The sequence below is a fragment of the Mobula hypostoma genome, chromosome 5 (assembly GCF_963921235.1).
Source record: "Mobula hypostoma chromosome 5, sMobHyp1.1, whole genome shotgun sequence".
In the NCBI taxonomy this organism is placed as follows: Eukaryota; Metazoa; Chordata; class Chondrichthyes; order Myliobatiformes; family Myliobatidae; genus Mobula; species Mobula hypostoma.
The window spans coordinates 135,001,562-135,015,024 of record NC_086101.1 but is presented as its reverse complement, the minus strand read 5'-3'; the positions used below and the strand labels follow the sequence as shown (position 1 = coordinate 135,015,024).

The 13,463-nt window shown below is 39.7% G+C and overlaps 1 protein-coding gene across 1 annotated transcript in view; it reads left to right on the top strand.

Moving 5' to 3' along the window:
- hsdl2 (hydroxysteroid dehydrogenase like 2) overlaps nt 1-12,963 on the top strand; it is a 164,622-nt gene extending 151,659 nt beyond the window's left edge. Inside the window, exons 8-11 of the mRNA XM_063048957.1 lie at nt 4,830-4,901; nt 7,228-7,374; nt 9,857-9,985; nt 12,372-12,963. Of these exons, the coding sequence (XP_062905027.1) occupies nt 4,830-4,901; nt 7,228-7,374; nt 9,857-9,985; nt 12,372-12,484 (461 nt within the window). The 3' untranslated portion in view covers nt 12,485-12,963. The remainder of the gene's footprint in view (nt 1-4,829; nt 4,902-7,227; nt 7,375-9,856; nt 9,986-12,371) is intronic.
- Nucleotides 12,964-13,463: the final 500 nt, after the last annotated feature.

Here is a 13,463-nt window from a genome sequence, read left to right as displayed (position 1 = left end):
GCATTCAGCAGGGATCGCTCCCTACACAACTCCCTTGTCCATTCGTCCCCCCCATCCCTCCCCACTGATCTCCCTCCTGGCACTTATCCGTGTAAGCGGAACAAGTGCTACACATGCCCTTACACTTCCTCCCTTACCACCATTCAGGGCCCCAAACAGTCCTTCCAGGTGAGGCATCACTTCACCTGTGAGTCGACTGGGGTGATATACTGCGTCCGGTGCTCCCGATGTGGCCTTTTATATATTGGTGAGACCCGACGCAGACTGGGAGACCGCTTTGCTGAACATCTACGCTCTGTCCGCCGGAGAAAGCAGGATCTCCCAGTGGCCACACATTTTAATTCCACATCCCATTCCCATTCTGACATGTCTATCCACGGCCTCCTCTACTGTAGAGATGAAGCCACACTCAGGTTGGAGGAACAGCACCTTATATTCCGTATGGGTAGCCTCCAACCTGATGGCATGAACATTGACTTCTCTAACTTCCGCTAGGCCCCACCTCCCCCTCGTACCCCATCTGTTACTCTTTTTTATGCACACATTCTTTCTCTCACTCTCCTTTTTCTCCCTCTGTCCCTCTGAATATACCTCTTGCCCATCCTCTGGGTCACCCCCTCCCCCGTCTTTCTTCCCGGACCTCCTGTCCCATGATCCTCTCGTATCCCCTTTTGCCTATCACCTGTCCAGCTCTCGGCTCTATCCCTCCTCCTCCTGTCTTCTCCTATCATTTTGCATCTCCCCCTCCCCCTCCAGCTTTCAAATCCCTTACTCACTCTTCCTTCTGTTAGTCCTGACGAAGGGCCTCGGCCTGAAACGTCGACTGCGCCTCTTCCTATAGATGCTGCCTGGCCTGCTGCGTTCACCAGCAACTTTGATGTGTGTTGCTTGAATTTCCAGCATCTGCAGAATTCCTGTTGTTTGCAACTCAAATATAATGAGCCAGCTGCTGAGTTGGAAGAGCAGATGTGTGATTGGTGTGGAATCAAATCTTGTAAAAGGCATTGGACTTTACGTTACTTATAGAAGTATCAGGTTCATTTGTGGATGAGTCATTTTTGATTATTTTACTTGCAGCAATAAAAACCATTTTACAGTATTTATCAATTCAGGTAATTCTGCAGAGCTTGAGTTCCTTCAGAAAACAGCCTGAAAATTTCCCTTCGTTTTTATATTTGATACTTTATAATAATAAATGTGCCTCATGCTTAAGACAATATCACCACTCCTGACCATAAGAATTAAAATTGAAAGACATTTGGGTTTATTACAAGAGACAGGCAATGGGGACTTGAAGTTCATGTAGTAGAATTGCAGCTGCATTACTGTACAAGACTCGGTGGGGAGCTGTGGTGCGGAAGCAACTAGCAGTGTTGGTGGCGTAGCAGAAACCAGTGCCAAACTGACTTGGGGCTTCCACAAAGAAACATGGAAGTCCTGACTAAGCACTTGTGCCGAGTGGAAGATTTAGCCCTTGAAGTTGGTGGCTTAGCCATTTGCAGAAAACCACATTGAAAGGTTAGATTGGAAGTACTCTGGTACAAATATATATAGAATTGGGTAGTCACTATGTGTGGATTTAGAAAGAGTGCTTTGTAAAATTCTGAATTTAGATGATAGGCTAGAATAAAATTGTTTTCATTACTTTAGAGAGATTTTTATTTCCATTCTTTGCTCATTCACCCTATGTCCTAGAGTGATTGAACAAAGAATGAAAATAAAAATCTTTCTAAAATAACAAAGCCCCAATGAGTGCAGACTGAAGGTCAGACTCTTTGGAGCATTTACATAGAAAGCCCTCACTAACACAGAAGAGGTTTTTCACTGTGATGGTGCGAGATTACTGCTTTTTTAAGGGAAGCTGTGAAACATTACTGCATCCACTTGGGTTTACTTTATTTTTATTTAAACTTGTAGCTCATCATTTGCAGATCATCAAATCACATAAGTCCCTCACTGATGTGACTGCTTGCAGTTATACAGGAAATTTTATGAGGTAAAACATATTTAAGTGGTTCTCAGGAGTAACATTGGACAAAATAAACAGAATTAACTACACAGTAATGTGTTGCTGTAGAGTATGAAATGCTTTGTCAAAGAGGTCAGTTTAGAGCGGGCTGTGGCAGAGAGGCTGACTGTAGCTTTTTAGAGCTAGAGGCCTTGGGAACTGAAGCATCATACACCAGTGGACCACAAGAGAAATAAGGAAACACCACTGAAGGAACATCTCATTGGGTGGGGTGGGGAGGATGATGGTGCAATTCTGGGAGGTTACACTTGATTTAATGTGAGGCCAGAGAGGGATTTGGAACCAAGAATATAAATGTTAAATATTCCTGCATTACTAGACCAGAAGCTAGTGAAACACAGATCTACTATAACCGCAAATGACCTGTTTAAGGGGTGTAGGATGCATCTCAATTGTAGGAAAACCAATATCCTTGCAAGGGGATTTACTCCTGCTATCCAACAAGGTTTAAACTATTATGGCAGGGGTATAGAACCTAAAATAGTGGTGTATCAGATGAGAAAAGTGAAGCAAGTCTAGAGATTAAAGTGAGCAGGTAATGAGAGGTAATTTCCGTAATATTGAGTTAGTGCTATGCAGCAGATGGGACAGAATATGTCCAGTGTGTACAGGAAATTTTTCTGAAGCAATATGTAGATAGACCTACACTTAACCAGCTCTTAGAAATGGGCCTGGGCAAATGGTCGATATGTCAGTGAGGGAACACATTGGGATCAGTGACTATGATTTTCTAAGTTTCAAGCTAATTGCTGAAACAGTAGGACTGGTGTTCATATTAAAGTCCTAAATTGAAGGAATGCTAATTTCAATGCATCGGGCAAGAACTATCAAAATTCATTGGGAGAGGCTGTTTACAGGTAAAGGGACATCTGACAAGTGAGGTAGGAAGAGCTCAGAGTCAGCATGTTTTTGTTGGGAAGGCTTGTAAGATTAGAAAACCTTGGTTGATGAAGGATATTAAGAATTTGGTCAGAAAAAAGGTGTATGTCAGCTATAGGTATATGGAATCAAGCAAGTCTCTTGAGGAAGGAGATACAGAAGCACATTTAAGAAAGAAATTAGGAGGGGAAAATAGGTCACGATATATCCCTTACACAAGATAAAGGAAAATCCCAGGAGATTCTGTAAGTGTTTTTAAGAGTAAAAGGGTAATTACAGAGACAGTAGACTCTTTTCAGGATCAGTGTGCATGTGTGGAGGGATAGAAAGTTGGTGAGGTGTTAAAATGAATGCTTTATGTCTATATTCACTGCGGAGAAGTTCATAGGAGCTAGTAAGTTCAGAGGAAGGAATATTGATATCCTGGATATATCAATATAATGAAGTGTTCAAGGTCTTGAAATACATAGAAGTGGATAAATCATCAGGGGCTAACCAGATTTATCCAAAGATTTTATGGGAAGCAAGGGAAAAGATTGCTGGGGCACTGGCAGAAATGAGTCATTAGCCACAGGTGATGTGAGGATACCTAATGTTGTGTCCTTCTTGAAGAAGGGTAGCTGAGATAAGCCAGGAAATTACAGACCAGTGAGCCTTGTATCAGGGGTGGGAAATTTACTGTAAGGGATTTTGAGAGACTGGATTTACTTATATTTAACAAAGCAAGAAATTGATTAAGGATAAAATAGTTTTGTGCATGGGAAATCATGCCTCATGAATTGAATTTTTTTTAGTAGATTGAAGCTGATTAATGAGGTTCGGTCTACATGAACTTTAGCAAGACCTTTCACAAGGTCCTGCACGAGAGGCTGGTCTGGAATGCTAGAACGCATGGAATCCAGTGTGAGCTAGCCAATTAGGTACAGAATTGGCTTGGTGGTAATGGAGGGTTGTTTTTCAGATTGGTGACCTGTGACATGTCATGGGGATTGATGCTGGATCCTTTATTGTTTGCTTTATACTGTATATTAATGGTTCAGATATGTGCCTAAGGCTTTTGCACAATACTGCATTTGCCACCGTGCAGCAGAGAGCAAGTTTGTAAATCTGGCGGATGTTGGGAATGGCGAGGGTGGAGTGCTGTGGGGGGGGGTGGGACAGGTGGCAAAAAAGGAGTATTAAGGGCGGGGGTGGCACTGGTTCTGACACACCCATCCCTGAGACACAAGGCAAGGTCATTTGATTCCGAACAATTGGTTAATTGATTATTACAGAATGTCTCTCTGGTGCTTCCCTCTCCCTCTCCCTTTCCCTTTTCCCAACCATGATTCCCCTCTCTCTCTCCCCTCTTCCCACAGTAGAGGCCCATATCAGATTCAAGTATATTATCACTCACATATGTCATGAACTTTGTCTTTTTTGGGTTTTTTTTGTGGCAACGGTACAGTGCAATACATAAAATTACTGCAGTACTGTGCAAAAGGCTTTGGCACCCTAGCTATATATCAGACTTTTGCACAGTACTGTGCATGGCAAGTTTGCAGATGAGGTGGTGGTGTGGACAGTGAAGAAGGTTCTCTGAGGTTACGAGATCTAATCAGTTGGGAAAATGAGCAAGGGAATAGCAAGTGGAATTTAACTTGGACAAGTGTAAAATAATGCATTTTGGGAAGTTAAGCCAGGAAGGGATGTACACAGTGAATAGACATGGTGAGCCAGATGACGTGTTTTTGTGCTGTACAATTCTATAACTAAAAATGAACAATCTGTGACTAGTGAAACTCCTGTTCTACTCTTCAATAAGTGGTTTATGAATGTTTCTCTGACGTCCCAGTGATGTGCCAGAGATTTAAATCACACCATTGTTAAAACTTTAAACCCTTGGTGATAAGACTTCAATTACACTGATCTGAATTTACAGGCCATCCACTATTACCTGATTTCTTTTTGGATGAGGATCCTGAAAGCCTGAGCAAGAAGATGCAAGAATTTGGTATGTTCCTTATATTTCCTGTATTTCAATGCTTTCCCTCAGCTGATATGACATCTAGATGAACTGATGAATATTAGAACTGAATCTATTGTTGCTCTGTTTCCTCAAAGTGTGGGTGTCAGATACTTCAGTGAGCTGTGGGATTATGGGTGAGAATTAAAGACAAAGGAACAGAGGGACCATGAAGAACAAAATAGTCTGCATAGATACAGGAAGATGGGAAGAAAGATTGACAAAGAGAAAAATGAATATTATTTTATTAAAATAATTCTTATTGTGGCAACAGTTTTCATTGATTTGTTCCAGGACTGGAGCGGTCGATGAGCTTTGCATTTCATATTTTCGATACCACTGTCACTGGGTAGCTTTGTGCAGGGACATTGAGAAATGGACCACCTACATACCCCTGACCCATCCTTCCCCTAGAGTCAGCTAGTCAAAAGCTAACATGATGAAATGGGCATAGCTGCAACACCTAAGACCCGGTGTTGGTATGAGAGGCAGACCGTGCTCCAATGTTTGGTCTGCCCGTTGTTCAAGAATGATTGCTGGACAGTTTAGACCTCCCTGGACCCAATTCCTGAGCCATGAACTGTACGTCATCACTGTTCAGTGGTTGAGCATAGAAAGATGATAAATTCTTATTACCATCACTTGAATTATTTTATCGTTAATATCTACAGCTAAAAACTTTGCAGTGTACAGGTCTATGATTATTGTTAAAACATTTAACACAGAGGAGGCCTGTTGGTTTATTATGCCGCTGTAGATGTTTGAAAGAGCTTAATGTTTTTCCTCATAGTCCTGCAATATTGCCCTGTCATTTATACTAATCTCTATTTGAAATTTGCAATTAAAATTGCTTCCACTATTTCAGAAAGTTGATTTCAGATCATTATAATTTATTGCAAAGAAAGAGAATAATATTTATGGATCTTCCTTCAGATTCTTTTTTGAATCATCTCAGATAATCACCTGATAATTGACCACCTACTGTTGGAGTTATTTTCTCCATAGTTATCCTATAAAGCCCAAACATAATTGAGTACACCCAGATTAGTTCTGTCCTTCGCCATCTTTGCTGTGTGCAGTGGCTGGGATATTGTTCATTTCTGAACTGTTTCTGTCATAAGAACATAAGACACAAGAGCAGAATTAGGCCATTCGGCCCTTAGTCTTGTCCGCCATTTGACCATGGCTGATTTATTATCCATCTCAATCCCATTCTCCTGTCTTTTACCTGTAGCTTTTGACACTCTTGATTAATCAAAAACCTATCAACCTCCGCCTTAAATGTACTCAATGACTTGACCTGCACAGCTGTCTGTGGCAGTGGATTTCATAAGTGTCCTCCTTCGCCTTGACATCCATCTGAAAATATGCTGAGGTTTGGACTAAATTCAGTATAATATCCTTGATTTGGCATATTATTGGCTGGAAATTTACCTCATTAGTGCCTGTTTTTTAATGCCTAAAATGTACATAAAAATCATTCTGTGGTTTTTGATGTGCTGCCCATTGTGAAATTGAGCGGATATTCACCTTGATGTGTGTATCATTTGTTCAACATCATGAGAGTGTGATATGCTTCTTTTTCCATTATCAGTTGAAAATTGGTGCAAATGTGTGCAACCTACAGCCTGAGTATTTCCTTCACAGTGAAAGTGGAATGAAACCCTGCTGTCTGTTGTTCGTCATACAATTTAGAATAACTCTTCTGCGATGTCAGATCAGTGATCTTGTGCTATGCACAAGTGCCTACAGTAGCTTTTCATTAGAGTGGCAACAATGTAAACCTGCAGCTCACAGAGCACAGCAGTGAGACATGTCTGGATCATTGGGAATGGGGAGGAGTGGTGTGTGGGCAGATGGAAGGAAAATATGTGGTTTTCCCCTTCCTAGACCCTTTCCTACATTGTCCCTTCATTTTATGGCAGCCTACTGTAGAGTTGCTGTGGCTGTCATGGAGAGGGACTCACATCTCAAAATGGCTGATAGGACTGCAAACAGCTTCCGTGGGATATTGCGCTCATCGAATTTCAGTACAGCAAAGTTTGGGGGGTTTGGGATATGTAGTTTGGCTGCAAGATAACCACCCTGAGAGCTAAACTGAAAGCAATTTAGTATTTTTTGGGAGTCTTCCAAATAAGAGATCGACAGGATCAAGTTACTGTATGAAAAAATAATGGATTCCAATGATCAGGCATATTACAAACAAAGTCAATGACCTGGATTGCTTTGTGGGTCCTATCTTCAGTGATTCATGTTCGGTCTATATGTATTAACAAGGCATAACTCTAGACATTAAAGTCATATTTCTTTGTAGGTGGAACTCCTGTGTTTGAAGCTGGAAAGCAGCAAGTTTCAGCAACATCTGAAGGACCTGTTGCTGATACTTTCAGGACTATTGAGGGAGCGCTCACTGCCGATGTGGTAAAATCCACAGGAGGGGTTTATCAGTTTGAATTGTCAGGTAAAGTGACTTGTGGAAGTTTTCTGCTAGCCTTTTTGAAGTCAAATTTTATTTCAGGATGTTAACTATTTTGGAACTGACAACTTAACAGAGAATCTTCTTCCTTTACTTTGACTATAGGCTTGATTTTTCACAAGTCCTATTCCAGTTCCTGTATCAGGCATCTTTATAGTTATTTATGTTTTATTTGAAACCACAGGTATTACAGTAAAGTAAGAATGACAGAAATTGATTTGGACTGTGGGATAGGAGCAGAGATATGTGACAGGAAGGAACGACTGATCTATCAAACCTGTCCCTTGTCACAATAGCGTGGAATAAGTATCATGACTAAAGATCTCGTCCATCTTCTACAACCTCATTGTCTCCTGCTCAAGGCTGATAAAGAATAAAATCAGGCTGCACAAAGTAAAAGGTACTCTGGGGGGATTTCCTCTCTGACCACCTCAGGTATTTGAAACTGGTGCAGGAATTCACAAGAGTCAAGCTGAAAAGACACTTCTTTTTCACAATTTTCCATTTTCTTAATGGTAATTTCTCCAATCTAATCAATTAATGTCCATCATGATATTTTCATTTGTGTTTTTTTTGTCCAATCCTAGCCTATTTCCTAAGACAAATTGGGTATCTAATTTTGTTTTGCATTAACTTGAACAAATGAATTTTGCTGACCATTTGTACATAGAAGGTCAATTGTATATAGATAGATGTTCTAATTGTTGCTTTGTGTTTTTCCATGAATTTAACTTGGTGTGTAGTCTTACAGGCCAATGTTAGTAATTGGCATGATTTAATTTAATCAACAAATACAAATAAAAATTGAAAATACAATACTATAAAACATTTCACAGTGTTTAAAGTTAATAAGGGTTAAATGAGATCATTAGTTATCTTCTATCCCTTTGGAATGTGATGAAGTCATCACCTGAGAAGTGACAGGAATGCTGATTGATGGGGCAACCACCAAATGAACTACTCCTTCATCGTGCAGCAAAAGGTGTCTAACTCCCTTCATGTGTCATGGAGTATCTCAAGTGTAGATTTTCAATTTTCATCTTATTACAGCTATGAGTTTCACTCATGTATCCATTTGGTCTGTGTATTCAATTTACTGAAGATGTTTATCCTTCTGCTTTTATAATGCCAAACCTCTAGTTTTATTTATCTGTCTAAGTTCTGAAAATATGGAGAAAAATATATGACAGAAGAGGAATGTATTTGGACCACAGCTACATTACTGTCTTTTTGAAAGTGCAAACAACAGGAATTCTGCAGATGCTGGAAATTCAAGCAACACACATAAAAGTTGCTGGTGAACGCATTGGCCAGGCAGCATCTCTAGGAAGAGGTGCAGTCGACGTTTCAGGCTGAGACCCTTCATCAGGACTAACTGAAGGAAGTTCAGTTACGAAGGGTCTCGGCCTGAAACGTCAACTGCACCTCTTCCTAGAGATGCTGCCTGGCCCGCTGCGTTCACCAGCAACTTTTATGTGTGTTGCTATCTTTTTGAAAGAGCTGATTAGTTTCACCAGCCATGCATTATCTCTTTTGTCCTGCCCTTTGTCATCCCCCATAGGCATTTTCATTTGAAGTACTTATCCAATTCATTTCAAAGTTTCCTTTGAAACTTTCTCATTTTCAGTCAGCTCATTCCAGAACATTATAACTCACTGAACTCTCTTATTACTGCAAATATCGAGGACAATTTTCAGAATCATCCAAAAACAATGTGGTAACCTCATCTTAAGTTAATTCAAGGTTGTACCTTGTTCTTCTTTGATTTTATTACCAATAACATGATACACCTGCTCATTTGATTCACAATAATGTTACAACATGGAGCCATAAAGGTCTCCCTGAATTACTAATTCAATATCAGGATATAAGGATGGGAGTAAGCCACTTGACTCCTTGAGCCCACCCTGTTGTTCCTTCAGGTCATGACTAAACTACACCAAGCATTGTCCCCTCCTTTGTATCAGCTTCTGATACCCCTCAGTTCCCTGATCTTCAAAAATATTAATCTATTTCATCTTTAACTGTCTCATTGATTTAATCTTCACAATTCCCATTTAGAGAATTTCAGAAATTCTCCACCCCAAGCAAGAAGTTCCCATCACTGTTAAATGACCACCTCCTAATCTTGTAGCTATGTCCACTTGTTTAAGATTCTCCCATCGAGGGAGAAGTCTTCACATCTGCTCTGCCTTCTATGGAAACACATTGGCATTAACACTGCCGCACCACTTTAGAATCTTGTATGCTTCATTAAGATCACTCTCATTCTCAAATTCTAAATGTTATAGATCTAATTTCTTTAGCTTCTCATCCCTGAAATTCACCTAGTGAATCTCTTTTAAACTACCTGGGACACAATTATATCAGTATTTCTGTACATTTTTGTCTTGTTTTACCTTACATGGAACACTTCATATTTCCGTTGTTTGTCTTTTAATTAGATCTTTGTCCTTTGCTTGAGCAGGTGATCATCCAGGAACCTGGTACATTGATCTGAAAAATGAAAGTGGCTGCGCTGGCAAAGGAAGCTTTCCAGGAAAAGTGGATGTACAGATGAGTATGAGCAGTGAGGACTTTGTAAAAATGTTTTCAGGTGAGCCTTTATATAAAGGGCTGTCATAAAAACAGTTCATGGGCAGTGTATGACTCATGACCTGCCTAGGGACTGTATCCCGTCGTAACATGCCTAACAATTACTGCTTGAACTTCGATGGCATATCATATTTAATTCAATAAAACAAAGGTACATACAGGGGAGTTATTGAACAAAATCATGACGCTTTACAATGCCAGTGACCCAGGTTCAATTTGCACCGCTGTCTGTAAGGAGTTTGTACATTCTCCCTGTGACGATGTATGTTTCTTCTGGGTGCTCCAGTTTCTTCCCACATTCCAAAGACTTATGGGTCATTAGGTTTTTTTGGACGATGCAGGTTCATTGGGATGGAAAGGCCTGTTACCATGCTTTATCTCTAAATATTTAAAAAAAAATTGATATTGAGCTGTATGGGAGATAATATGATAGATCTCCAAAAGTTCGATGAAAGATTTGGAAACTAAGAATAATCTTAAAAGTGGTGGGATGGAGGTGGGAAGAATGGGTTGTAGAGTAAAGAGAAGGTGAGAGACAGATATGGAGAGGTTTTGAGGACACATTCCTGCTGAAGACAGGCCTGACAATATCAAAGTAATGACTGTTGGATCGGAACAGAGATTGCAGAGGGATGTAGGATTGGAGGAGGACTTGTACCTGACAAGACAGGTCTGCAGCTTGTTAATGCAGCATATGAATGGAAGGATCTGTTACATGATAAAGAAAACTTAAAATCTTTGCAGGTTGGTCTAATTCTCATTAGGTAGGTTATTCAGAAAGGGTATTGAGCAAGACTTATGATGATCTGTCAAGTTTAGTTTTGAAATGTTCATTTGATTTACCCCTGCCCCTCACCTTTGGGAAAAAAGATGCACAACAAAATAGCAAATGTTGCATACAAACATGATATAATAATTGTAGTTCAGCTTTTCCTGACTCTTCCTTCTTTGTTTCTAAGAATATGGATGAATATCCACCTTGTGCCCATCAAAAGACTTAACTTTTGATCTGCCTCTTTCAACATCTCAATTGCATTTGTTCTAATGATATCACTTCCTTTAGCTTGTCTTCTGATATTTCTTCCTTCAATGAAGAGCAGCTCCACCATGGTGAATGGGGCCTTGACTGTCTCTAACCTGTACTTGCCCATCCTTTGCTTTCCATATTAGGTATGCCACATTTAACAGAGAATCCTTGTTTATTCCTAGCACCCCCAGCATGATATTGCCGCTGAAAAGATCTTACTCCTGCACTTTCACCATTCTCGAGGGACTATTATCTCCATGGCATACGAACCTGCTGCTCAGTCATGCTTAATAATCTCTCAGCTTTCCATGGGAATCTTCACATAAAAAGTGTAAGAGACACCTTTTCCTTTCTCTTTAGCCTTTCAACCATCCAGAGACTGAAGTTCTCCTTAATGAAATAACGATTTCCTTACTTATTCTAATTATATTTGCTACTCATATTGTGGTCACCTCTTTATTCGGGAGCCCAAAAGTAAATTGGATAAACAGTTTGCAGAACATCTCCATTCAATACACATTTGTGATACTGAGTTCATGGTCATATCTCAATTTAATTGCCTGACTGAGAATTCAAACTCTGATCAGACACAGCTGGAGACATAAATAATGGGAAAATAGGCTGATCTTCCCTTAGCAACACAACCAGCGTCACCACAGGTTGGGGAAGAACAGTGCCGGTGCCTCGGCCTGAAACAATGCAACTGTTTGCAAAGACACAAAAGACAGTAGGTACTGGAATCTGGAATAAAAATATTAAACTGCTGGATGAACTCTAGACCAGGCAACATCAGTGGGAAATGAACAGTCGACATTTCAGGTGAAGATCAATCACCCATTTCAGAGGAGGGTCTTGATGCGGAAAACGACCATTTTGCTCCACAAATGCTGCCTAACCCGCTGAGTTCCATGCAGCAGTCTGTTTATTGTAAAGAAGCCAGGACTCAGATTACACACAATAAAAAGACCATATGTGTAGGACTCTTGTGTCTGGAAAAGACAACATTGAGTATGGTGCAATAGCAATCTTTTGAAAATGATGTGCTTTGATGGATGGATATTAAAATAATGTTTTCATATGTGGATAAGATTGAACATGGGATCATAAGTAGAATTATGCTGAAGAAAGTTCAGAAGGAACTTGTTTACTCACAGAATTTGAAAGTTACAGCCACATTGAGGCAAAGAGCTAAGAAAGAGACTGAGTAAACATATAACAAAACAGAAAGCAGGAAAATTTCTTGAAGATGGGAGGGAATACTAGCATCGGATTAGAACCTTTCCATGGGCTATGAATTTTGTGTAATGAATCAAATCTGTCTTTGTTCATTACTAAAGCATGATCTTTGTCCATCTTTCAGGTAAAATGAAACCAACCCTGGCATTCATGTCTGGCAAGCTGAAGATAAAAGGGGACATGACTCTTGCTATCAAACTGGAAAAGCTGTTGACCCAGCTCAAGTCCAAACTTTAATCTCTGATCAAAACAGCTGTCTTCACTTGCCAGTACACAATGTTGATTTATGACTTTGTGATTGAACATAACCACTTGACCAGCTAATTTAACTTTGCATACATTTGACACCGAACCTTTTGCCTTTAATTTGTATTTTTACAGTAAAATGGGGAAAATGGAATTCGTAAATGAATTTGTTCTTGTTACTGAAACAAACTCAATTGAGTATTTAATTAACTGTGTATAACTTGACCTTGTACCTGATTATTATGTATGTTGGCTGGAATGATAAGAGATTACACTGAGTTATTGTGGTTGTTTAAAGGAGGTGCATACTTTTGTTAATCTGGTCAGTAAATTTGAACTCATTGTTACTTTAGTAATTTGAGGAGGACCTTCAATGTATTATTTTAATAAGCTCACTTTCCCCTCCATTTTATGAACAGTCATGAAAGTTACTGTAAATATTGATACAATATCAAATTATTTCCACATAATATTTGGTATTTATTTTCATTTCATTCCATAATTTTCAAAAATTATTTCCACAGGGTGAAAGCTCCATCTTCTCTGTAACTATATCTAATTTTGTTAATAAGAACATTAAAAATAGGAGTAGGAGTAGGCATCCAGCCCGTCGAGCTGGCTCCGCCATTCAATATGATCATGGTTGATCTGACTATGGACTCATCTCCACCTACCTGCCTTTTCCTCATAACCTTTAATTCCCCTACTATGCAAAAATCTATCCAACCATGTCTTAAGTATATTTACTGAGGTAGCCTCCACTGCATCATTGGGCAGAGAATTCCATAGATTCATCACTCTTTGGGAAAAGCAGTTCCTCCTCACCTCTGTCCTAAATTTACTTCACTGAATCTTGAGGCTATGTCCTCTAGTTCCAAGTTTCACCTACCAGTGGAAACAACTTTTCTGCCTCTTATCTATCCCTTTCATAATTTTATATGTTTCTATAAGATCTCCTCTCATCCTTCTG